The sequence below is a fragment of the Pseudoliparis swirei genome, chromosome 24 (assembly GCF_029220125.1).
Source record: "Pseudoliparis swirei isolate HS2019 ecotype Mariana Trench chromosome 24, NWPU_hadal_v1, whole genome shotgun sequence".
NCBI classification, from domain to species: Eukaryota; Metazoa; Chordata; class Actinopteri; order Perciformes; family Liparidae; genus Pseudoliparis; species Pseudoliparis swirei.
In genome coordinates, this window is record NC_079411.1 from 10,822,868 (window position 1) to 10,850,849 (window position 27,982).

The window sequence follows — 27,982 nt, forward strand, 5'->3', positions numbered from 1 at the left end:
CTGCCAGGCATTCCAAAGTATCTTAAAGGTTTTCACAGCACGTCCCATGAGGGAAATCAAGACCCATCTGCACAATCTGGCTGAACTTTCAGTACCCTGATAACCTGTTGTAAGCACATAAACAAATACTATATTTGTGTCCATGTTTATACTCCCAAAAGGAATACATTTTATTTTTGGTGCATTATACTTTTACTGTATAACCGCTGTGCCATCCATCAAGTGCAGTGATGACTTAGAGGTCTGCACTCGGATAAGCACTTTCTTCCTGAATTTTTTTCAGCCAACATATCCTTGGAGTTTTGCTACACTGTATGCACATGACCAACATCTCGACCAATAATTCTTCAGACGATAAGATGTATCTATTTGTATCACATTACACACTGTTTAAACCATGACTCAAACCTGAAGTCCCAGTGATGATTGGTTGTGGATGTGCTGGTGCTAACTCACTCGAGCAGAGGCTTACTGTGAGAGGCTAGGGTCCTGCATATAGCTGACCACACATAAACAGAGATAAAAAAAAGCTGTGAAATCCCAGGTTTTATTTATGTTTTGTTTCTATGAGTCAGTTTACAGTGTGTTCCTCTTGGATATCACACTCAAGATGGCACGGTTGCTCACAGCAGTTAGTTAAGCGCCACAAAAGCAATGATGATATTTGTATCACTCCCTATTCAAGTTTTATGTAAAAAGTAAGCCAAAGCTCTCTTCTCATGTTCAATCATCCATTTTTTTTAAAGGAGTTTTGTAAAGGTGAAGCTTAAAGTCATTAACCTGCTGCATCTCAATGCTTTATCATTTTATATAGCTTTCAGTAATTCTGCTAATAGCAGGAAAATTAAAGGTATGAAGACAATAGGGGAAAAGGGAGGATTATGCAAAAGTTGCCTTTTGAAAAGATTTGATTCTAATACCCCTTAAATCATTTTTCTTTTAGGCTCTGAAAAAGAGACCCGGCTTCTCCAAAATCCTCCATGTGAAAGCAGACAGTCTCTGCTAACATCATTTGTGCAGATTCTTCAAATCTTGGAGAGGTGCCATCTTGGCTCGGTCAATCAAAAAGACTCGGCTGTTTTGAGCCCGCTCCACGGGCTTGAAAAAGTCTGCAGCACCGACAGAAACAACAGAAGATCGCCATGTTGAACCAGGGCCGAGGCTCAATGTGCATATTCCCATAACTCTTACACTATTCCAGTAAGGGGAAATCAATAACTCCTTCATGTTGGTCAGAAGACTTCTTCGGACAAATAATGGCACTATATATCACAAGAAGGTCCTCGAGCTTACAGACTCCAATAACACAACACAACTGTCAGATTCCTCTTTCTTAGTCATCTCCTGCTTTCACCACTAAAATGGATTGTGTTGTGGCACAGAGCCAGATCCCTTTTTTTGAAATGCCTGGAGCCAGGGGACAGCAATGTGTTAATGCTTGACATATACTCAAGCCTACAACGGTTCGTGGGCAGGAGCACATTATACAGCGAACATACTTTCCACAGGGGTACATACAATGGAGGCAGGAGTAAGAAATTGTAGAGGAATTGATTTCCTCAAGAAATGTCGAGTACTCAAGGTTAGGAGTATGGCACAGGAGCTTTATGTTTGGTCGTGTGTCAAGGATAGAATAAAGGGTTTTGAAACTGGACGACTTTCAACACTTCCGGCTTCCACCCAGGAGAGCAACATGCTGCACCAGCTCCAGGCACAGTGCAGAGAGCAAGGGCATCCTCACTGCAACACACATGTACCTTGACAGTCTTCTTCGTAAATTGCATGGCAGCGATGCATTTACCCTCTGCTACCATCCTCTACTTTCTCATACAAACAGCGGTGTGTCATAAACCTGGACTCAAGTGTTCTTGATAGTTGTAGCATCTCTGAGAGAGCAGGCTGCAGTATCTGATGCTTTTCATTAACTGCAAAGACGATCCACAACGCCATCCTCGAGAAACACTGGTGACATTTGTAACAGTGTCTGCCCTTATTCCAGCAAGCGTTTTCTCCAATGTGCCATTAATGAGGGAAGAGGGACCATGGACAGAAAGTTAATCTCTTCAAATCAAATGTAACTTAACATTATTGGAGTTTGATTTGAGTGTAAGCAGCTCTTAATGAGCACACGGGTGTTGTGTTTCATATGGAACATGGTCTCCAGATGTATACAGGCGTTACAGTGTTTATCATGTGACTTTCATACTTAACCATACTACACAGTGCCATTCCTATTCGTAGTGCTCATCATGACTGAGGCCTCCTTGTTTATGTGGTTCAGCTGACAACATGTGGCTCCCTCTGCTGGATCTCCAAGCACTGACACAGCCAGCTGCTGTGATTTGACACGTTGTACTCTTTGCAGCCAGGAACATCTATCACCTTTTACTATTTTGCAAAACTCAAAACCAAGAGATCACCTCCTCGGTATCACCTTTCAAATTATGAATTTGATTTGGTGTGATTCATGCCTACAAATTAGTTGAGCCTATGTCGCAGACATTTTCAAGAAGTATGCGTAGCAATACTGTGGTGACACATCAGTTTATTATTCACAAGGAATAATAGTCTCTTCTGGCTCTGGAGGAAGTCTGAGAAAATAATCCTTGGAATGTTATCTGGCTGTTCTCAACATTGAAACTACAAATGTATAGCACATACACCCGCATTACAAGCTGGGGGACATGTAGTCTGAAGAAATGTGGAAAGATGCGTTTACAAATACGGTCCATAGAAAATACTATTAATAGGAATTTCTTCAGCTTGACCTATACTGGGGACCAAAAGTCAGGATTCTGCCTCTGCTGCATTGATTTTGTTTTCCCTTCCCAAACATTATGAAAGTGCAATACTAAATCACTGGAGCTCCTATTAGACATTTACAATCACTTTGCTTTCGAGAAACATGCACACAGTTTTGACTTGGGTTGAAAAATGATTCACACATCTAGTAGAACATCATCATCTTGCAACATGTTTACCGTTTGAGCTTGCACACCTAAATATTTCTCTACAACACGTGTTAACATTCGTGGGCTGTGCACCAGAGCACGATGACCGTTTCCGCGAAGGCCGAACAGACGTTTGTCCCGGGGGCTCTTTTAAGGTCACTGACAAGTAGAGTTGCGGGCTGATGTTTTGGGGTCTCTATTTTATTGTCAAACATGAGGACTTGTGTAGCTGCATATTCTAGTGATGACGTTCCAGATGAATGTGCGAGAACAGTTGTGGATGTTCATTTATTTTTGTTCTTCCAGTACTGCATATTATTATCATATACTGGTACTGATTCATTGGAGAGAAAGGTGTGAAACACAAGAGCGAAAACACAAAGCACTTGTTGATTTTAAGTTTTAGACAATCCTGCCTTTGCTATCAGCTACTCTGTACATACTGTTTGTAAAAAAAGAAAAGAAGAAAGAGTGAAAAAAAGACCAACATTTGATGTTATATAATATTACGGTCTTCATTCTGTAAGCATTTTCTCTCCAAAGTTGAATGAAAGATAAACATAGAGAATTATATTATGTATAACAGTAGTGTGGAAATTGCAGTTGTGTATTAGATACTTTATATTAAATGTGCATCAGAGTCATAGAGATGGAAATTATTTAAGAAGAGGATAAAGAGGATAATTCAACTATTTATTTCTATAAAAAAGAGCGATGTGTATAATGTTGGCATGTTTGTGTTCAAGCATCAATCATTAAGTTGCCTTCTTAACTGTTCTGCTACTGTGAAAAGAAGATTATTAGATGTTTAAAGAGCTTTGATTGCCTGCAGGTTAATAGCGTTTCTCTTTATTTGCTCCAGTCTGTTGTTGCACTAGTGAGAACAAAAAAAGATATTTCAGATGTTTCTTATAAAAGTGTGGTTTTTTCGTCTTCAGCTTTTTCTCAGTATTTGACAAGATATGATGCACTTTTTTTCCTAAACACTTTTATCGACCTGTCGATCTTTGGTTTAGTCAGAGGCAAAGCTGGTTTCTGTCAGCGGGATGCCGGGCGGCGTTTTCTGTTGTGATATGAAACCGACAGAACACCAACAGTGTTTGCTTATATGTTCTGTTTCACAGGAGGAATATTTTGGAAACACAGTGATTACAGATGAGCCTCTTTTCTCTTACTCAATCTCTCATAGCTCACTAGTTGGGAAGTTAGAACAGTCAAACTGATTCAAGTGCTTTTTAGGTTCTCTGCCAATATGACCTTATGTTCACCCTCTGTATTTGTTACTGTCTTTGTTAAGTTTTGCATTATAATACAGATTTCACACTCATATCAACAGGACGTCTGCTTTATTGTGACAATTGACCTGCTGATGATGTAACAGAGCCTGCGTGCTCGGAAACTACAGATTTGAGGTGCCAGGTACGCCAGAATCAATTTTTGGCTTATACCTCTCCAAATATAAAACAGAATTATTTGTAATTTATTTATTTTGAGTCAGAAACTGAAGCATCACTTGAATTCCACCTGTTTTGCAGTCCAACGTATTATGTATCATAATGTGCAATTGAAAAAACAGTGTCTGAGTGTTTGTGTACCTCTATACATATTCTATGTATGAATGATTGTACTCTGCCCATTCATCTGAATAGTATTTTACACATTACCTCAACACTTATATGGGCAATTAAGTGTGCAGTTTGTCTTTGTAATTCTTTTCAACTCCGACTGCCATCAACAGGTACGCCAATTGACCCATGAAGTTCATCCATGTTGCGACAATGACTAAATGGATTCTTTCGCTGAAAAAACTTTCCTAAAAGATGATCAGCCTTTTGCGATGACTGCAACAGAGGGAAATGTTTTACTACTCATTTTCGCTCATTTGTTTCCATCAATAAAGTTGCTTTAAATTGTATTTGTTTGTACTTGAAGCTATTTAAAGGAGTTGATGATACCGATTCGAGATTCAAATACATTTCTTGAATCACTAATTCATATTATCTAGAACCATGAGATTGTATCTTGAAAGACGTGTTTTTGTTCAATTCCTTCATGTCATTTTTCAACGCAGCACCTTCTGGTACAATCTCTGCTCACATTGGATATATACCAGTAGAATTAATTGAGAAAATATGTATTATCTTACTAAGACTGTACCCTGCAGTTAGAACCATAGACTGTAAAAAAAAAAAAAAGAAGGTGTACAGCTTCTGTCAGCTAATAAGAAACAGCTATATGGAGGTTCATGCTCTCCACTTGGACAACATAGGTTTGGTAAAACATTGTCTGTTCTGACAAGTCTTGTTTTCTGCTGCAACATTCAGATGGAAGCTCAGAATTTGGCGTCAATATTTTCTTAAGTTGACGCATCCATCCTGCCTTGTAGCAACGGTTCCGGCTGCTTGAGACTATAATGGATAGTATATATAGTATAATGTATGTAAGTGGAGGTTTCATGACACTGTAAAGCTGGAATACTGTAAGATAATCGCCCTGTTTCCCCTCTCCCCACCCACCCACCCACCCTATCTTTCCCTCCCTCTCCCCCCCACCCACCCTCCCAACACACACACATCAACACACATCAACACACGCACCCACTTTGCATATAGAGGACAAATGTTGCCCAAAGACAACATACCTTGCTCCATTCACTGTGTCCAAAGATCAATACACACACACACACACACACGCACACATTGTGACGATGTTGTGCATGTCGCATAAACATGAAAGAAACCTTTAAAATAGATTGACCTTTGAAAAGGAAACGTTTTATTGACGGTTTGGAAATTATAGATGAATATTTTTGATTTGGAACACATTTGAAAGAAAAATGTATGAATCCAATTTTAATCTGAATATTCTTTTGCAGGGGAAGTTGGACCGCAGAGTAAACTTTTTCTCCCATTTAGCTTTGTTTCTTACATTGTTTTGGATTAAATTGGTGTTGTTGTAACTTGTGTTAACAGTAGAATGACTAAGAGTCGTAACGTCTGTTTAAATCAAACCAATAACCTTTTTTCCCATTTGTAAGTTTCTTTGATTTTGGTTCGTGATGGTTGAACTATTTCGTTTAAAATAACAGCTTTTCCCATTTCTTGACGGTTGATTGTTACAATATTGGCTAACAGTAACAGTTTTTTCCCATTTTGACACAATATTGTAAAATGTGTACACTGTGCAATTCCAGTGTATAACTTTATCCCCTAACTAATTTGAATTTTGAATTTTCCCAATCGCACCACACTTGCATCTTAGACACAGTGTATAATAATTTTCTTTTTAAATTTATTCGGAATCATTTTGAATTGTTTAGATATTTTTCTTTTTCTACATTTACATTTCCTCACATATATAAAGCCAGTCAGTACCTATTCTCTGGAAAATACCAGAGCCAACTTCAATCAAGACCCCAGTAGCTTGAAGGCCAGAAGTTGACTGATGAGAATGCTCACGCTGGAAAACACAGCAAAAAAGGAGCAGAAGGAAAGTATGGTTCACGTCTCGATCGGCAAACCCAACAGAACCGGTGAAGCCATTGAGCGGGCAAGACTGCTGCCGTATGGCATAGCAGTGGATGATGACAACGATCCCAGAAGATGCCTGGAGGAAGACACACCCTCAATGAAGAAGCATCCCTGAATGAGGAACTTCCAACATATACAACTCATGTACCTCTGCTGTCAGTTTAGTTCCCACCCCTTTCATCTACCCAGTCATATCTCAATACCCTCCCCGTACACCCATAGGAAGGCATCATCATCCCACCTCTACCCATTTGGTATCACTGGAGAGCCCAGGATGCCCTCTTTTAGAGAGGAGGGATGCAAAGTAGAATGTCCACCATAGAGGACATACATTAATAGGTTGGCTCTGAGGAGGACAAGAGATCATTTTGAGAGTGACCACTTCTCAGATATGCTGGAGAATTGGTTCAGGAGAGATAAATAATTATTTCCAAGTTAGATGTGACATTCTGTGTAGAGTCGGTCTAGAGGCCGCTGTGTTTTCTAATTCTCTTCAACAGCTACACCTGACGCTCCACCATCGACCTCCATCGTGTGCCGGCTGCCTGCTGTGAGGACCTGCCATGATGAGCCGCCCACAGAGGAGTATCGTGCACCTTCGGAGAGAAGGGAGCAGCAGACTGAGAGCCATCCTGAGGACACCTGCGATGCCATCCAGAGCAGCGGACAGAACGACGCAGAGGAAGAAGGAGAGATGACATCATGTGGATATGCGAATCCACCGACGGTCAGACGGCTCAGCCAGTGAGCGAATTAGGACTAATGTTTTACCTGGACAGGTTAACCAATGAGGAGTGAATATCTGCCCTGGGGCCGGGACGTCCGGGAGGTACAAAACAGATGTTGACCAGAGAGACGATGCTTTTTGATCCTTTGAGAAGCCCTCAGCTGAGATTTAGTGAATGTGACTTGCTGTTAGACAGTTAACTGCTTGCGGTCTGTGGACGCAGTAATTCATGCTCCGTCAGCTGAGTGGGACTCTGTATCGCAACCGTCATTGACAATCGGCTTGGAGGAATGCAGAGAAAAGAGGAATGCTGAGAAACTGGATTCACAGGGATACACAGCCACTTACACAGATGCACATTAGATTAATCAGAACCATCAGGATTTTAAGATTTATACCTGTGTGATGAATACATTCACACTGACACTTAAGTGTTATTTGGGGTTTCCTTGAGGAGCAGTGATAAAAGGAGGAAGTGAAGTTTTTCCTTCCACAGGGACACTAGATGATAATGAGTGATTAATAAAGATTGTTTTACAGTGATGTTTGCATTGTGAGGGTTATAAAATCTATAACAAATGTGTTTATACTATATTATTAGTATAAAAGGAGGGACTGTTAGGTTAAAGTGGATTTTATGTACACTTGCACATGTAAATAAGGAAGTCTTATGTTATAAATAATGCATATAGAAAGATAATTTACATAGTGGATATTAGGGAGGAATATTCAAATTAATGTATTAAGAAGCATAGACAAGTATGATCACTGTATTATATGTAGAACTGTGATGTTGATTTTATGAGGTTTATTGTTATCACAACTGTAGGATGCAGTGGCGGGCCGTGGGCCTGGGGCCTGGGCCTTCAGTGAGGTCCTACACAGTCCCACCCGAATTAATCCACCTCTTATTACTATCATTATGATGCCATGGCTCTAGACCAGGGCTGCTTAATACGTCGATCGCGGCGTAGTATTGGTAGATTGCATGACATAAAAAAAATTTGGCCCGCCCCCGTCATTTTCTCTATAGATTCAAGATTCAAGATTCAAGATGTTTTATTTGTCACATACACACACAGGGTGTGCAGTGAAATGAAAGTGGCAATGCTCAGCAGGAATGTGCAAGGGCAACAAGTACACACTATTTACAATAAAAAACAACACAATATTTACAGTAAGTGTGTGTGTGTGTGTGTGTGTGTGTGCCTAAGAGGGGCAGTTGTGTGGGTCTATGTGGGGGTCCTGGTGAGGTCGGAGTTCACAATCCTGATGGCCTGAGGAAAGAAACTCCGTCTCAGTCTCTCTGTTCTTGCAGCGTGACTACGGAGGCGCCTGCCTGACCGCAGCAGCTGAAACAGTCTGTTGTTGGGGTGGTGAGGATCCTTCATGATCCTGCCGGCTCTGGTTCTGCACCTCCTGGTGTACAAGTCCTGCAGGGTGGGAGTGTAGTTCCAATAGTGCGCTCAGCCGAACGCACTACTCTCTGCAGAGCCTTCCTGTCCTGAGCGGAGCAGTTGCCAAACCAGGCTGTGATGCTTCCTGTCAGGACGCTCTCTACAGCTCCAGAGTAGAAGGACTGAAGGATCCTCTGGGAAACTTTAAATTTCCTCAGCTGCCTGAGGTGGTAGGCGCTGCCTTGCCTTTCTCACCAGAGTGTCTGTGTTCGTTGACCATGTCAGATCCTCGGTGATGTGGACTCCCAGGTATTTATACCGCTCACCCTCTCCACAGTAGTCCCGTTAATCCCCAGTGGTGAGTACGTCCTCTGTTGTTGTACCCTCCTAAAGTCCACAATCAGCTCCTTAGTTTTGGTGACATTCATGAGGAGGCTGTTGTCCTGGCACCAGAGTGACAGATCAGCAACTTCCTCCAGGTAGGCCTTCTCGTCGTTGTCGGAGATCAGGCCCACCACCACTGTGTCATCCGCAAACTTGATGATGGTGTTGGAGCTGAACCTGGCGACACAGTCATGTGTGTACAGGGAGTACAGTAGGGGGCTGAGGACGCAACCCTGGGGGGATCCTGTGTTCAGGGTGAGGGTTTGGAGGTGTGTCTGCCCACCCTGACCACCTGTGGCCTGGCGGTCAGGAAGTCCAGGATCCAAGCACACAGGGGTGTTCAGTCCCAGCTCAATCAGCTTGCCGGCCAGTCTGGAGGGACTATGGTGTTGAAAGCTGAACTATAATCAATGAACAGCAGTCTCACATAGCCCCCTCTGGCTGTCCAGATGAGAGAGTGTGGTGTGCAGTACCTGGGAGACAGCATCATCCGTGGATCTGTTTGGGCGATAAGCAAACTGCAGCGGGTCCATGGAGGAAGGGAGGAAGGCGCAGATGTAGTCCTTTATCAGCCTCTCAAAGCATTTCATGACCACCGAGGTGAGGGCCACGGTCGGTAGTCATTCATACATGCTGGAGAAGCATTCTTGGGCACAGGGACAATAGTGGATCTCTTGAAGCAGGCGGGGACCACGGACTCAGCCAGGAGAGGTTGAATATTGTGGTGAACACTGGAGCTAGCTGGTTAGCACAGGTCTTCAGTACTCGCCCAGATATGCCATCTGGACCTGCAGCTTTCCTGGTGTTCACCCTCAACAGAGCCCTCCTCACACTGTGCTCGGTCACAGAGAGTGTGTGTTCATCCCCAGCGGTAGAACTCACCTCGGCTACGCTAACGGTGTTGTTGTTAGCGGCGAGCTAGCGCTGTTGTTGCTAGCCTCAAACCGTGCATAAAATGAGTTCAGGTCGTCCGCTAGGGATGCGTCGGCACTCACCATTGCGCGGGGTCTGCTCTGGTAGTCTGTGATAGTCCGTAGCCCCTGCCATAGGCGCCTGGTGTCGCGCTGCTCCATCTGTGATTCCACTCTGTCTCGGTACCTCCTCTTGGCCTCCTTCACCGCCCTCCTCAGTCCATAGACCGCTGCCTTGTACTCGTCCATGTTGCCGGATACAAGACCGGAGTTATAGGCAGCAATGCAGGCGTTCACAGCTTCACGGATGGATCTATCAACCCACGGCTTTTGGTTAGGAAAGACCCTAACTTTTACCGTGGGGCGATGGTGTCCGCTAGCGTTGCTATGAGGCTCATTGCTACGTCCGCAAACTCGCTGACGTCACTGGAACTGGATTGGATCATGTCCCAGTCGATGACACGCAGAGCGTCCTGTAGCTCAGCCTCTGATTGGTCAGACCACCGCTTTACGTCCCTCGTCACTACCGCTTCCCGTGCTATCTTTTGTTGGTACTCCGGTAGCAGGAAAATGGCGGCATGGTCCGATTTGCCGAACGGAGGGAGAGAGACAGCCTTGTAGCCTCTCTTGAATGGCGTATAGCAGTGGTCCAACGTTCTTTCCCCTCTGGTAGCACACGTAATGTGCTGGTGAAAGTTCGGCATGACAAATATGGCGCGGACACAGCAGTAAGTTAAAGAAAAGTGTTTATTTAACATAATAAAGAAACATAACGTAGTCAGTAACATCAGTAGTGTCCATGTAAATGTTGTTAGCCAAACCCAAGTAAACCAAATGCAAAGGAACCGGCAGCAAAGTCCCACGACCACAACCACTCCACCTGTGAGGAGAATAACCCGCCCCGCACCGTTTGAGCTCAAGGCCTTTATGCCCTCCTGCTTTCGGACCAGGTGTGCTGCATCAGGCAATCACTCACCTAGGGACAAGGGCATGATTAGTAGACACGGGGACCGTCACAATACTTTTATACCAACACGAAATTATGTTGTTGTGGTTTTTCCCCCAAACATTTTAAACACAAGATTAGAGAGCCTAAAGCATTGGTTGTTTTTCAGTAGAAAAATATATGATGTTGGCACTGCCTCTAACATTGGCAGGTTACATTTTTGGATGCATGTCACTTTCTCAATATTTTTTTCTGTTCCTTCTCTTCCACCAAGTTACTATCTGATGCTTCTTGATATTTGTCGTCGTTGTCCAGAAAATGCATCAGCTCTAAACTTTAACTGTTCTCCATATTATTTCTACTTAATAATTTGACGTTCTCCAAATAAAGGATTCACAATAAGCGTGAATGGCAAGCAATGTGACAAGTAAAGCTCTGACAAGGCTTTTAGGATATTATTTTTTGTTTTTTAATAAAGCCATATTGTGACATTGCAATGGTGGAAAAAAACCATTTACATCACTATTTCATTTCCTCAAATACAGTTTTAAGCTATTTTCTGCATTTGTTGCTACTTGCCCTTCAGTAGGTTATACATGCTAGATGAAATATTGCACTTTTTACAACAATAAGATCAACTTTTTGCATTGTCTATTATTGGGTCATAAAGTCTCATAAAACCAAATAAAAAATATGTCAGAACATTTAGATTATTTCAACCAGGTAAAATAGAAGTCAACTAGTTCTATGAAATTTCTAGAATATGTCTACATTTTTATTGTATCCCTTATTGTGTCTTTTAAGAATCTCACAATTATTTCTATAAATGTTCTTGAGTCAAAGGAAATATTAGACATCTCAACATTTCTTTTTAGAAATAAATCCAGTATATGATAAACATGTAAAGTGGTTAAAATTAGCTCCATGATCAGCTAATGCTGTACATGCTCATGTATACTGTAGGTGATAGAAACACACAAAAGGAGCACTCTGCTTTATTATTACTCACGGCTTTGATACTTCAATTACATTTTGCTAAATTTTATTGAATTGAAACGTCAAAGATGAATATTTTAAAGAAGTTGCATTTCAAATGCTGTCATTTTAAACTGATAAACCAGTATAATGCATGGAGGACTGGGTTTAGGTCTATTCCAACATCATCTGTTATCTTTGCACAGAATGTTTGGCTTTGGAGCCTTTTCTTTTCTTTCCATGTGCACTCGCCGTCTTCCTTGATCTCCTGGATTTAAAGGTTGACAGTATGGAAACAGCTTTCCTGTACTTTCCTGTAAAATATTCAGGAGGACAGGTGTATGAAGATGAGATAACTGATGGCTCCAACTAGTGTGTTTAATATTTTTAATGAATTAAGAAGACTCAACTGGTCTTGTTAGATGATGATATCACTTTTATTTTGTTAAAACTGTATTTTAATTGAGCATTTCCTCATTTTGAAAGAACATAATATTACGTACAGAAGGCACTTACAAAAACAAGTAAAATTACAGATGTTGTTCTTATAAACATCAAATGAATGATTAAAACTATTTTTTATGACAGAATAAAGACAATAAATGACAGCACCATTGGCAACCATTAAACAGTCCATCTCAAATAAAAATGTAGCATGATTTTTTTTCTACAGTACAATAGAAACAATACTCAATGAAATAATGCCCAAGTTATGTTTTAAAGTATAGATTGATCATTAAGATAAAATGCGTAAAACTCAACAGTAATGTGTTTCACTAGTCAGAGGTTTGTTATATTTGACATATTAGGCTTTGTGGTTTCAGCTCTGTGCAAGTCCTGGTACAACTCTATTAGCCGAGTGGCCTCCCTCTGTCCAGACAGCAAAGCACCATGGGTAGTGGAATAGTATTTTCTGTGGGTTGCCTCTCCAGCGAACAGGACCTGTAGAGGCTGAGGAAGGAGTAAGAGACACACGATTTGAGAGAAGAAAACCAGAGCAGTCAATGTCATCCTGACATTTGTTTGCCCTCCTATGCTGCACTATTTTTTTATTTTCACCACTTGTTAGCGCTCTACATGTAGGAGGCCACAGAAACTTTCCTTGAGGTGTTCAGAGTTCAGTTTAACAGGGTTGAAGGACTTTAACGGAGGGGTCATACCATTCCTTCAACAGTGTCAAGTGAGAACACAATCCCCCTCACCCCCCTTTTCCCCTTCACGCTGAATACCTCAGGTTTCATGGTCGAGACTGCGAGCCAGGAAACCGCCTTCATAACCCCCTGACACCAGCTGTATTTTCTGCATGTGCGGTGATGTGACACGGTAGTGATGACATCGCCGCATTAGCCATATGCTCTCAGAGTGCATGTGGAGAACAACATTCACCGTGCAATATAAATAATGTGAAGTAATTATCTTTCAAAATATACCATATTTTATTTTTACAGGTCCATTAGTTTCATATAATTCTCAACAAACACACTGATTTGTAACTTTAAACAACGTTTTTTTCAGAACTTCTGTCTATTTCCAAATAACTGGTATCATAAACTAGAGACTATATTAGTCAGTACACAGCTATACACAATTCACTGTAGTTTTGTTACTTATCTTACGCACTTTAGTAATGCCAGTTAAGTAACAAATGTACATATTCTAACACAAACCACAATGTTTTCCTAAACCTATAACCAAGTACTTGTGTTCCCTTAACCTTACCAACTTTAGTTTTGTTGTTTGTAAATAAGTAAACCTAGTTAGAACATTTTTCTTTTTTTAAGTAATTGTATGCATATGACGAACAGAACATTTTGAAAAGATTTGAAAAGACTCTACATGTGGAAGCTGATAAGCTGTCCCTTAGTCCAAAACCACGAGAGGGGCCCCAAGACCACCATAGTTTTAAGCACAAGGCCACTGATCAAGTGTCAGTATTTGACAAGTTGGGAATGAGAATGTATTGCCAAAAGAAATGAAAACATATCCTTTTCAGCTTAATTCAAGATATTATCGACTGCATTTTACACTGCACCGTGCAAAATTACAGAAAAATGCAATGAATTAATGCAATACCAACACTATTAACTGTTGCCTAACAATACCTAGACATTGAGTCTGGCATCTTTCTGAGGCAGTCTAATATTATAAACTTCCTAAGGGCTACTGAACTGACTCAAATGGGCGAGATGTCCTTCTTACTCTGTCCATCCACTGTGTTGTCTTGTCTGTGTCTTACCGGAGCCTTGGTGCTGTTGGCATAAGGCAGAGGCGTGGCCAGGCTCTCACAGTCCCCACCACTGGATCCCACCCTGGTGAAAGAGTAGGAGCCTCGAATGAAGGGGTCACTGCCCCACGAGGAGCGCAGGACACGCCAGGGCTTAGGAATGTCGGGGTTCCCTGTGGCCATATGGACAGAGAAACTTTATGACGATCATGGACAGTCTGGCTTTAACACAATCCAGTGTATTACGGAACAAAACCAGTTCAAATTAAGAATGTGCCGGCTGTCAGTTGAGGCCTTTCACTGGGACGTGTAATCTGCCAACTGAGAACTCTGATCAACACATGACCCTCTTTGAGCAGAAAGGCACCAGCAAGTCTATATGTAATTAAGCAGCAGCTGAGGGGATTACACCACGTTGACCTAAATGAGGAATGTGGTTGTGTGTGTGTGTGTGTGTTGGTGTGTGTGTGGTGTGTGTGGCTTTTCTGTGTGATTTAACCTCTGCAATCTTTAGGAAGACCACTATTCTGAGGAACACTGTTATTCATTCTTACAGCATCGACACATTAGTAAACTATTGCCAAACAATGCGTAGCCTTTTACATTCTATGTTGCAATCTGTCGCGCAAGAAGAGCTGCGTCTTGAGGTAACTCGTAGCAGCAACATCCGGGAAGCTTCAGAGAAAATTAAACACCCTTAACACTTGTGTACTGATCAAATGTGAGTTAATTAAAGACCTCATCCCCTTATCCAACTTCATGATCCATCCTTCAGTTCAGTGTTGCTTATGTGGTGGTAACACCAGACCAGTTAGCTACTGCTTACTAGACAGGAAAACACCTGAGTTATCAAGTTGTATTACCTGTCAACCTTTTGTCACAATAAGAAGCTGCTTGCATCACAGCCGAAATAATTTCCAAATATGACTGTTTATTTGAGTCACTGAGCTCAGTCTCAGCCTTCCCAGGTTATTGAGTTTGTTTTACATTCATCAATTCTTAGTGAAAGATAAACTAGAAAAGAGTTGGAAGACGGAAAATGATCCTGTCTGTTTTCTTTCACGAAAATTGTCCTGACCTGTAAAGCGCCTCAGCAACTCAGTGCATGTCTCAGCCACTGTTTCGTCATCGCAGCGCTCCATGTACAGCGCCTCCTGTCCGCAGATCCAGCCGCTCAGTATGTAGCCGTAGCGTTCAGGCGGGTAGAGGACGTCAAACCTACAGATCTTCTTGTACCACAGCTCCTCGGGGTAGGCCAGCTGTTCTAGCTGAGCCTCATCCTCCCACACAAACTGGATGCTGTTGCACTCAGGGCTCCAGAAGGGCTCTTCAAACTCCAAGAAGATCTTATCAGTGGTGCTGATGCCCAGCTTCTCGATGGCGAACACTTTGTCCTCAGGCAGAGAAGGGGTGAACATGGCCTCGTGGTTCTGCTTCAGGACGCCCAGAGAGGCTGTGATGATCACGTGGTCAGCTGTGATCCACTCCTCGTCCTCACACTCCACGTAAATGGGGTGACCCAGGAACAAAGGGTCCTCGCAAGGTTGGACGCCGTGGTTGTTGTCATTATGGTTGTTGTCCTGGTGGGTGTCGCTGCTCTTGGCGATCACCTTCTGATGCTGGGCTGAGTAGTTCCAGTGGATGCAGCGGACCGGTTTGCTAAGGCAGATGGTGCGAGAGGGGATGTCCTGGGCAAGGAGCTCCACAACCTTCATGAAACCTTCAGGAATGACATAATGTGCACCAGGGATCTCTGTCCACTCGCCAAACTCACTCAGAGACACCTCATCCATACTGGGAGAGCCGCTTTCACAACTCTCAACCTAAAGCAAGAGAAATATCAACACAGAGAATGTTTGGAGTCAGCAGCCAGTTCATACTGATGTTCTACCAGGCAACACTCGAGACATCATTAGACACAGAATTAAAGCATGGTTTGGCAACTTAACAGTGCAAGTTGCAGGCCTGTACAAAACAGCAATGAAGGTAATCGTGAAGAAAGACAACAGAGTGTGTACGAGCAGGCAGTCATTAAACATTGGGGACTCGTAGCATCCACTCTTCTGTGAAAATGGGAGAAGAATCCGTGTGACAAAGGGCAAATTAAACCGGTTGAAAAAATCGTTTGTTTCAGCCTCCATCAAGCTGCTGAACTCTAATGCTAAATCTTAGTGTAATAAAGCAATGTGCAATAAATATACAAGCACTTTAGCAGTCTGCACTTTTGCACCTTCATTCTTAAAGGTTTCTATTTAAACTGTGTTGTCTAATTTAAAATGTCTCGTATGTCTAAAGATGGTTTCATAATGTTTTTGTGACAATTCCCTTTCTCGCAAATTACACAATATGTATCATCACTTTAGCAAACACGTGGCTCATTTAATATTCAGCTAGCATGGTAGCTGGTGGCCAATGTGCCATGACCGTCTGTCTCTTCTCTGCTGCAGTTCACAAAATGCTCTGGTTTCTGTGTCTTTTTGGGTGACCAGACGTCCTCTTTTCCCCGGACATGTCCTCTTTGTGAGACCTAAAAAATGTGTCCGGCAGGGATTCCAAAAACGTCCGGGATTTTGCTTCGTCGGATATTTGTGTTTCTCTGGGTCTTTCACAAACTAGTTATTACCCCTTACAAGTTTTGGAAATGGTATCTCCCTTACGTTCCACCTTCTTGCGCGAGCTCTGACTGTAGAGAGAACAGTCATTGGTCGACCGATCTCAGGGTTGCCAGATACACGATAATTATCCTCCAAATACGACCATTTTGAGCCTTTGGTACGATACTTCACCATTTCCAATCTGGCAACACTGAGCACCTTGCCGCCTCCACTAGTTGCATTGTTGTTTGTGCGGCATGCTAGACACTACTACTACTACAACCCCCCCCCCTCACGACGAAGTGTCCTCTTTTTCACAAACTCAAATCTGGTCATCCTCGTGACTTTGTGTGTGGGCGGTAGCGTATCAAGGAGCACTCAAAGGAATGTAGCACTGATGTAGCATCCACGTTAATATGTTAAATGGCTGGTGATATCAAATCCCAGTGAGGCAAAATTGCCAATGAAGGTGTTTTTATGCAGACAAAAACATCGGGGAGCTGCAGTTTTAGTTCTTGGGTGTTTTTCTGACATCTGCTCGACAAAAAAAAAACTAACCTCGAATGTAAAAGGAAACATTGTGTTTGGCTCCCTCACACAATTACTTATTTTTCCTCACTGAATACATCTGGTGAGGTAAAAGCTCAACAAAAGATTTACCAATTTTCATCATATGCCTCTTTTCCACCGCATGGTTTCGGCTCATTCGACCTCATACTACTTGCTCTATTTCCATTTTCTGTTGACAAAAGTCACGCCGAGGTATTACTCTCGCAATACCTGGTACTTATTATCACCTCTGTTGAGATTCCAAGCAAGCTGAGCCAAGAATAAAAAGTAGAGTTAAAACACTACACACCACTGATTGGTCAGAGAGACGGAGAAACAAACAACATGTTGCATCTTCTCCATGTGACACTTTTCTGCATTTCTCTGTTTAATATAATGGAAAATGTATGTTTGTATACCAAAAATGTATAATTTTCATATCATGATATAAGAATCACACACACACACACACACACACCTTGAGGTACTGTTGAAGCATGGACAGTTTGAGCTTCTTGGTGCTCTCAGAATCATCAGGATACAACATAATTTTCTTGCGCACCACGTCCCGCGTAAAGATGCCGACGCTGTTCTGGCTCTCAGCGCAGACAGGCGTCCCATTCTTGAAGAACTCCTGAGTCAGCTCGTACACCTAGAGCGGGGTGATTGGGAGAGTAGTCGGGAGAAGGACAATGAGAAAGAATGTCAAGGAAGCAGACAAGAAAAATAAACCAGTTAAGGTCAGCTCAGAATAGATCAGTTCAGTACGTGATGTTAAATGGTGAAGTGCAGCATGATGAAGGAACACCACCGGTAGCACACATCACCGCATTTAGTAAGAAATGCTGTCAGCATGCAGCGACAAGAGCAACATGTTGTTGAGAAGAAAACAGAAAGAAGAAAGTAGGAAAAGAGACTTGTTGATACACTAATGCTTCACAGAGGTGATCATTCACCAAATACTGGAAAGTAAATCAACGACAGTGAAATTAAAACAGTTACATTATAAATGCGGGCTTTCTTTACTTTCGGTTAATGAAGTTAAAACTGAAAGACTTTAACCAAAACCTGCAGAACAAGTACTGCAGGTGCTCTATTATTTAGTCAAGGTGGAGCATTAGCTTAAGACCAGTTCTGTTAAGGAATGACTCAGAGCCACAAGGAGTAGTCTTTACTAGCAAAACATTCACGACAAACTGACCCAGAAAACGGGGTTGACACAGACTAAATACACAGGGGAACGAGGCACAGGTGGAAACAATGAGGGCGGGGTCTGCAATCACACATGAGGAAACAATCAGGAACAGGGCAGACGATCACAGGGACAAGAAATGCAGGGAAACAGATGACACGAGAGACAGGGACTTCAAAATAAGACACAAACACTCCGGATCATGACAATATCTGCTTTCATTGTGTCATTATATCTTGATAATGAAACAGAACTTTGATATAATCCATTATGGTGTTGGATATTGTATCTTGCAGATTCTAAAACAATTAGTTGATCGATGGATTTGATTATTATCAGAAAATTCTGATCATAGGTTTCCATAATTTCACGAGCTTTAGGTTCCTGAATGTGAATATGTTCAAACAGATTAATAATTCAACCCTATTGTTTAAAGGAGCAGGAGATTGTTCCTGCTGGGTGCTCGGATCCATATGGCTGACTTTATATGTAACATGTCTTTGAATCTGTGTTTGTTCTATCGTCTTGTATTTCAATGTATCTGGCTTCAATTGCATTTTAATTTCCCTGTGGGAATAGAGTATTCTATCTTTACATCATCTATCTGTCAAATAGAAAATGAAACAAAATATTAGTTATCAGCACTCCAGGACAAAAAAAAACACACACTATGCCATTTATACAAGACATAACTGCCCTTGCCCCAAACATACATATTGGGCAACAAGCTTTACTTTTTAAGTATAGCTTGTGAATACAGCGCTTGCCTTTGTCTGAATATGGAGGATACTTATGCCCGCTCCCTGCCCTTAGCCTCTACATCCTATTGTATCTAAGTATCACATACATACCGCACAAACACAGGGAAAAAGATGAACACAAGAACCATATAAGCTAATCACAAGCTGCAAAAGCATACAAAATAATAGAACATATGTTGCAGCTTCTATACAAAGAACATTCCTTGAAAAAGTGGGCCACTCCCCCAGGTCTGTATGTTCTGTGAGTTAGACCTTTTTGGACCACAACTTAAGAGATCTTTACACACTGCTGTATTGGTAAATACACTACAAAACATGAACAAATAGTCAAAGTTAACGCTTAATTTCAGTTTACTTTCACAAGCTGCAGTGCGCTAGAGGCAATAGCAGGCAAGTGTTGTGGCTATGGAGGTGATGGTCAGGTCAGGTTATCTGTCATTCACTCTTCTTCATGTGATGTTGACCATAATCCTGGTCTCTATCATTCTTAAGCATGTCAGTCCGGACTGAAAGACTTCATAAAGAGAGACAAAAGTGAGGTGAACTTGAAGCATGGACTCATTTTTCTCTTTTTTTAATTACACCAGCAATTGAAAACACAGCCTGGAGGCTTTAGAAGTCAACTTTATTCATAAACTCCAAAAAATTAAGTTTGTTTCAAATTCAATTCAATTCAGTTTATTTTGTATAGCCCAATATCACAAATTACAAATATGCCTCAGAGAGCTTTACAATCTGTACACATACGACATCCCTGTCCCAGGACCTCACATCGGATCAGGAAAAACTCATAAAAAACCCTTTCACAGGGAAAAAAGGGAAGAAACCTTCATAAATACATTTTTAATATAGACAACTGACACAGAAACCATGATGAGGATTTTCAAAGGCTGACAACTAGAGGAAGGTGCACAGCATGACTACTATACAGGGAGAAAAATGCAAGAATATATTCAGTCTTTAGGACACTGAACATGCCAGTGTCTGTAAAGGTGTTGGGGTTTGAGGTGTGAACTTCCATAAAGAAGATTTGACAAAATGAGACAGAATGGGTGGGTCAATTTTGACCTGACATCACACAGAAAACAGGGTAAATGAAGATGAAATCCCACTCTGAGGGCCGTATACTTTTTCTCTGTAACTGATCCTCCAGAGGTGACCTACTTAAACTGCGATAATCATTCTCAAACAGGAGCCACTATTTTGTACATATTCTCTATTCAATCTCATGTATCTATGTTTTGATGGTTGCACCTTTCTATGAAGAGGAAATATTCTAGATGTCTGTCAAATGTAGGGTTGGGTACCGGAAACCGGTTCCAATACAACCGGTATAACCCGGAACGAAACGCAACGCACATTTCGGTGCTTCTTTCCGGTGCCTGAGCCGATTAAAATGGAAAAAAACTATTGTTGTGAACTACTCTGGTGACTCCGCCCTGTCAGCAGGTTAAGATAGCCTCTCATTTAACTTTGACAGCGGAGGCATGCGCCGTGTGTGACTCCGTGAGCCCGTGCCGAGCACACCAGCGTCAGGCTGGGCGCGACGGGGAGGCCGTCACCGGTCCCCTGAACACGTGGAGACCGATGATGACGAGCAGCCGGGACTCAGATTAGTACCGTAACGTTGATTGCAAGTCTTGCATTCATAAAAGTAGGCCAAGAAATAATAAATTAGCCATTATAACCATGCATGTTTAAGCTAGCTCGTAGCTAGCGCTAGCTACGAGCTACGCGCGTAACAGTCTGCTAGCAGATGTGTTGATGTGCAGCGGTCCCGGCTGTATACCCGGTGTTACCGGGAATATAATGACGGAGGAATAAAAACCGTGGGGCATCACTTTTTTTCAGTGGACCTCACGCTGTCAAGCACAAAACTTTGTGTCACGTGTCATCTTTAGTACCTCTGATTGGTTGTTCTCTTTGCTCATCAAAACAGTGACAGGATTAACCCTATAAAGTCTGCACATGACATTATATATATATATATATACACACACACATCATATAATGGAGAACATATATTGTGTATGTTAACAGTCTGATATCCGTTGTGTGTCAGTGCTCCATGATAACGGCTTCTACAGGGAATATGGCCAAAGAAGTTTTTAATGTCCTCATTGTGCGTTTTTAAAAAAAGTATCGGTTCAGGCACCGTTTAGGCACCAGTATCGTTTTAAAAGTACCGGTTTAGCACCGGTATCGGAAAAAACCCAAACGATACCCATCCCGAGTCAAATGTCATTATACATTTCCCCAAATTCAGCGTATTCAGCGTATTTTCTCCCTGGAATCTTTTGGATCTCCAATAATTTACACTTTTGCAGGTTTGAATAATATTTGGTCACAGAGCATTTGTTTTTAAGGGTCTTGCCACTAGTTACTATGCCTATGCTACATAACTTAATTTAGATAAACATATTTTGATGTAAGGTGGGCTGAACAGTGAGATTATCTGTGTTCTTGTCCATGCATGCATTCATCTATGCATATAAATGAATTCACTACTGTATGCGTGCCTGTGTGCACATGTGTCCTACCTCGTTGTATAGGTCACTGAACTCCTCCACCAGGTCTTTGGGGATCCTCTTGCCGATGTTGGTCTGGTAGTGAGCCACGCCATTCTTAGTGTACAGGCTGATGCGTCCCACGCTCCTCTCCTCATCTGTGGTGTGCTCCAGCAGCCCGTTGTCCTCTGCCAGGTGGTACACTGGGTTCCCGTTGGCACCATGGATCCAGGTGGCTCCAAGCTCCAAAGTCGCTTTACCTACAAAAAAAGAGAGGAAAGGTACACAAATGTGTGGAAGTTAAAAAAAAGAAAAAGATCTCTTTTAACTCTGCTTTGTTCTGGCAGAATCACACCAGAGTGTTCACAAAAATGTATAGTTCAAGGAGGAGTCCAGCTCAGTTAACATACTGCAGTTGCTTTAGCCCACTGGAATACCATTAATTTGATGACATTTGAGTAGGATGGATGCCACAATTCATATTTTTTAGATTCATTTTTATATTAAAAACAGACCATTGGAAATACACTTATGGCTGAATGCTTCTATAATTACATAACATCTCGAAATATAAAAAAGCCTTCTTTACGTAAAAGATGCAGTTATTTGTGTGCCTCTTAAATGTGTGACTTCATCTTGTATCAGAAGATTCTTTGTTGTATCAACAATAATTTTGTGTTTTGTCTAGCAGAGAAAAATGTGAAATTGTTACTTGGAAGAAATACTTGTTATTCTTTAAGAACAGTTCACTTCTTGCCATTGCATACATTACAACATTCCTCCTATAAAACCACATATTGATGGAAATAGTTTGTGCGCTCCATATGAGTCTGTCCGAAATTAGTAGTTAGTTAGCAGTCACCTCTTGGAGGTTAGCCGTTTCATCATGCGTCCTTCTCATCTAACCCTCTGCAGGAGAGCAAATGAGCATAATTTACAATATGTCTGGCTATTACTTCATTGATGGATTGTTACCACTTTGTAGTTGCTTTTCCATAAGGATTTGCTTGATGAATTGTAGGACATCTGAACTAAACTAATGCTCTTCGTTAAAGGACAATTTATAATAACCAATTAATGTTTGTAAAAATGAAACAGCACAGGTATTGTACCAAATACATGTGTTGCACATTGCACGATTTCAGTGTTTAGGTGTTATTCATGGATACGTTACAAAGATAAGTTTGAGGTAAGAACAGGTAAATGGAGACTCTCACCGAGCTGAACACTTTGAACTCTCCCGCCGATGTGGTCTGACGCCTCTAGGACAGTGACATCCGTGAAGCCGTTTTTCAGAAGGTTCTTAGTTGCAGCAAGGCCGGCCAAGCCAGCACCAATCACTACTATTCGAGGCTGCCGATGAGTGCGTAGGTCGCTTAAAAGAGGATCATCAGTGCTGTCTGACGAAATTTCACAACTTTGCATGCCGTCCAAGATCCTCTTCGATGGAGTCTGTGATAAGAAAATCCACAGAATATGCTTTATATAAAAAAGCAGTTCTCGCCGAAACGCTGAAAACCGTTGAAGTTAGGTCTGTGGGATTGTAACATTGAAGGAAAAAACTGTCACATTGTTTTATTCTAATATCTAAGTGTCTTAAGCTCCACAAACTAAATCCCCCTTACCTCCATTATCGTGGAGTGGAGGCAGAAATCGCCAAGACAGAAATCTCAAAACTTTGCATTATTGATACTGCATGCGCCTACACCCTTGGCAGAAATAATTTAGCCTCTTTAGAGCCCTGCTGTCTTTTGTTGCTAATTAACCACTGACTACACATATACATGCTTTAGCTGATAAGTGTTGCTTATCATCATTCCCCTTAATATGACCCACATTTACAGTTGCATTTGGAAATGTGATTAATTGAATTTGATCTTTTTCATGACGCGTTTACATTATTTCTACCTGCTGTGTGTTATACTGTACAACATTGTTGATTGAGCACAAGGAAAATAAGAAGTCCCTGTTTCCAGGAGACTCAACTTTATTATTATGTCGATCAGAGAATAAATTACAAACAAATAAATAAAAATATGATTGCACCTCTCAAATTACACTGAAATTGCTCAGGGACACTAATATTATGAGTGAATAATACACAAGCCACCTTGTTATTCTAGCACATGTGGCATCTTGCTGTGAATGTATGGACAGCTGTGTGAGAATAACACAGTGGGATTCCAAGCCAGGGGGAAAATTTACCATATTACAGTAATATTATTCAGTGGCAGTTGTACATGTTAGGTACGCTGTTGTACCTGACAAGATTTTAATAATAAACCAGTGCGTTGTTATAGTCCTGACATGCAGTCGCAACAATATCAAGTCCTGAGGTAAGACGGCGATATCCTGCCAGTTAAGATCACGCACAAGAAAGAGTTATGTGTCCAATTCAACGTATATGTATGTGTCATCTGTTCTGACCTTATGACCTTCGGCCTGAAAGTGGGAGATAGCACAGATTTACAGGCTTTTATAACAATATGACAATATATATTGAAAAACAAAACAAATGTCAGTCAATAAACTGGATTAATTTGTGACAGTATTGGATTGTCACATGATTTGACATGCTTTCTTGATTTGGCAGATATCTAATTCAATTAATTTTACATGAACGGATATTTTTCTCTGGTTATTTTCATCTAATTATGTTATCCACAGTAAATTTGTGAATATATTTTCTGGAAAATGCACTATTGATGCATTGTACAATATAATGTAACAATAGAGTAATTTATCAATGTTGAGATTAAAATCTTTACAGTTGCACACACAATAATACTAAACCACAGAAATACATTGAATTACGTCTTTGTCTTTTTTTAAAAATAAAGCCATGTTTCAGTTCCAGTTCTGTCTCTTTCTCTGGACCTCCCTCTCACTGTTAATCATCAGTTGGATTCCCCGAACGTGCAGATGAAACATTGATGCAACATCAACAGGAATGGACAGGAATTTTGGGATTCAAAGAAAAGTAAAGGGTGAAGTTGGTTAATTTTTTATTAAATGTAACATTCAAATATCATTAGCAGAATTACCTAAAATGGTAGAAATCCTCAAACCAAACCAACAAAAGGCCTTTCTGTGATTGTTCTGTGACACTTGTTTATTGAATCGGTTGAATTGAGGCTGACATGTTTGTTTCCTGAGCTATGTTTTTAGTAGTTTCAGTACTCTGACTGCTGTTCTTTTATATTCCACAGCTGTTAGAGGTGAAGGTCATAGCCAGGACAACATGGCTTTGTGGCAAATTACAAATGTAGACAACACAGTACAATTATATAGGGTGTGAATGTTTCCTGCCGAGAAATATCATAGAGCAGCTGTTGGTTTAACACAGAGTTTTACAGTTTTTGTACACATTATTCTTCATAATTTTTTTTAGGTTTAGGCTTTAACTTTACACTAAATGAGTCAAACAAGGTCAGAGGAATGAGAAGAAAAACAACATTCAAGCTGTAACATCTTTGTTTTCAAAACTTCTTCTTATAGCTTTAAAGGTTCAGTGTTCACTCGTAATCTGTTAATGCTGTGCTTGACCTATAAACGAAAAGCCCTTCTTTTTTTTAAACACCAAAAAAACAACCTGCCTGATTGTATGATTACATAAGAAACACTGATTCTAAACGAATTACAGGTCTAATTCAGTAACCGCCTATGATCACATCTCACACTGGGCCCCGTAACAGATTGTGCATCCATCCCTAGTTGCTTGTAATTATTCCACTACTGGTTAATACTCTTGCCACATGCCACCTCATGCCTTACACCCCACTGCAGATTAATGTGTGGGCTGGCCTTGGGTAGATAGGCAGCTCAGGGTGGGGTTGGGTGGAGTGAAGAGGGAGGGAGTTACCACTGACCTAGAAATGGCAATCATAGAGTGCATCTGCCAGTGGCCTTTTGAAGAGCAGGGCGAGCCTTGAGCGGGAATATTTTAAATTAATGAGTCTGACTACCCGTCTCTCATCTCGACTGCTCACCTCTCTTCTAAAATTGTGAACATTGCTCTTTCCAGCTGTGTCCACACGCACATCTGCATTTTCTTTTAATCAGTTGCATGTGAGCATTAGCATGGTAACAAACATTTCCACATAAAAAAAGAGGATTCTGGGGGCTTTATGCCAAAGGTCGAACATTCCACACTTCTCTCCGAGTTCTGATTTACCAAGCTGGGATGATGGAGCGAAGGCACCACACACACACACACACACACACGCCCCCCCCCCCCCCCCATGCTACTGTTCACACTCTGTATGTTCTCCTGGTGCAGATAAAGAGTGCACTGAGACTACTGTAGTATTCCCAAAGATACACACTGGCTCAATGCATTCAATTACACATATGTCTACTTCACACGATAGTTGGAACATTATACCAACAGAGAGAGATGATAGCAAAAAAATTAAATTCAAGTGTACAGAAATGACAGGAAAAATGGGGATATTATACTTTCTAATAAGGACCCTGTTATACAGATGGATAATGTCTTTTGTTAATAGTTAATACAGCATTTACAACTAATATGGATCCGTTTCCAGCCTGGGATAAGGGTAACTTGTGGGTTGCCATGTTGTACAACATCTGGTTTGACCACATTTTATATTTACAGGTGTATTCATGGGCACGGATTAACATGTCCAAGTGCAAGCTTGCTAGAAAGTGAGAAAGCAATGGCTTTTTTCCTAAATCTAATCTAATCTTGCTTGATCTTTTATAAGTAAATGAATACTCAACGCACTAGAACACAATTAACCATGTAAGGCCGTCTTTAGTTTGAAAAAAACGTTATGCAATTTGATATATTTGTAACTGGTACCAAGATGCGAATAGTGAAATTATAAATAAAGTTGTAACTGGTATTGAAAAATCGAAGGGTAAAGAGGAAAACAAAGTGTTTTATGTCATCCTGCATGCTGCCTGGCTGGAAAACTCATCTGCATTGGAAAATCCTTTACTGCCACGTATAAACTGTGATACCGAAGGCAGCAGTTTGAAACGAAGCGGGCAAGTTCAGTGAGTTACTCCAATGATTTGTCCGGGAAAGACAACATGTGACAGAGACCCAATAAATCACAAACATAGTTTAATGCTGACAAATAGAGCGAAACACACGAATCCACCGTATTCCAGGCACAGCAGTGTGTCCAACAGTACATCGGCGCAACCGACTTGTCATGTGCGCTGCAGTCCCTGAGTTTACGCAGGTGTTGTGTGTGCAGCGGTTTCCTCAACACAAACATTCAGTGTAATGTACTGTCGCTCGCAGCATTGGCCACTTCAGAAAGCTCCCAATGTCTTTCCGGCGATACGTAGCCTACGTATGCATACTGACTGATATTTTTGGTTCACATTTAAATCGCCACAGTCACCATCACCAACCGCTGTTAAATAATAATTCTGTGATATGATGTTTTAGTAGAGCAGCTGGTTACCTGACTCTCGTGGTCTTCAGCTTTAAAACCTCAGAGCGCTCCGCTTTCCTTTGTGACCGTTTTGCCTGAGACCGGCTACACTTTATATTTATGCCTGGAAACCAGAAGCAGCCAGTTTTCCTGTGGCCGCTGCCTTCTCATTAATTAAATATGAGCATGGATGACGACAAAGCCCAGCCCTCCACTGAAGCCGCTGTGACGTAGCTGCACACACAGATACACACACACACACACATACACACATACACTCACACGGATACACACAAAAATACACGCACACAATAACATAATGTAAATCAAAGAGAGCTGAATAATGTTACAACAATAATAATAATAAATCCTGCAATGTGAGACATTATTATATGGTCACATGTCAAGTAAAATAGTATGTCACAATAAAGGGGACATGTTATGCTCAGTTTCAAGTTCATATGTACATGTTCATTCCCTAAAAATCCCAGTCTTCTCTGATTGGCTTGCGAGAAAATATTGTATACCTTTGCAAAGGCTCTCAGGCTGTGGGTGGAGATACTCAGATTGGGGCTGTTATATGTTATTGAGTCTGCAAGTGTCAAATCTGCATTGCTTGTTGAATCAAATGTTTATTTCTCGACTGGACAGCTCCCAAAAACTGACAGTGTTCTCTTATGTCATGCTTTCTGGGTTGGCAGGCACTTTTTTTCTTTTTCATATCTATTCTCTATCATTAAAGTTCAAATCTTGTGTATCTCAGTTGTAGTCTCCAGGACAACTTGGAGACTACACATGTACGTCACTGCAGAAAGGTGACAATTTAAACAACAACACCAACAATAATTGTGAGATGACACATGGTTTTGGGTTTGGCATTGTCGTGTTGTGATTACCTCAGTCTGGCGAAAGAGGTATTGAGA

General features: G+C 41.3%; 2 protein-coding genes across 2 annotated transcripts in view; one reads left to right on the forward strand and one right to left on the reverse strand.

Annotated features, from left to right (window-relative positions):
- The window catches only part of fbxo41 (F-box protein 41), a 44,596-nt gene extending 39,730 nt beyond the window's left edge, over nt 1-4,866 (forward strand). Inside the window, exon 13 of the mRNA XM_056408486.1 lies at nt 944-4,866. Within this exon, the coding sequence (XP_056264461.1) occupies nt 944-1,006 (63 nt within the window). The 3' untranslated portion in view covers nt 1,007-4,866. The remainder of the gene's footprint in view (nt 1-943) is intronic.
- Nucleotides 4,867-10,629: 5,763 nt separating this feature from the next.
- smox (spermine oxidase) lies at nt 10,630-27,170 on the reverse strand. The gene is made up of 7 exons (XM_056408472.1): nt 27,090-27,170; nt 22,866-23,100; nt 21,682-21,908; nt 17,667-17,840; nt 15,124-15,868; nt 14,058-14,218; nt 10,630-12,772 (listed from the first exon to the last, which is right to left on the reverse strand). The coding sequence occupies exons 2-7, from the start codon at nt 23,071-23,073 to the stop codon at nt 12,602-12,604; spliced, it is 1,686 nt and encodes a 561-aa protein (XP_056264447.1). The 5' UTR covers nt 23,074-23,100; nt 27,090-27,170; the 3' UTR covers nt 10,630-12,601.
- Between the last annotated feature and the right edge of the window lie 812 nt (nt 27,171-27,982).

Coding starts and splice junctions, on each gene's coding strand:
- smox (XM_056408472.1), bottom strand. CDS start 23,073: ATGCAAAGTTGTGAAATTTCGTCAGACAGCACTGATGATCCTCTTTTA. Junction 21,909..22,865: donor AGTTCAAAGTGTTCAGCTCG/GTGAGAGTCTCC, acceptor CTTTTTTTGTAG/GTAAAGCGACTTTGGAGCTT. Junction 12,773..14,057: donor CCAACAGCACCAAGGCTCCG/GTAAGACACAGA, acceptor CTCCTTCCTCAG/CCTCTACAGGTCCTGTTCGC.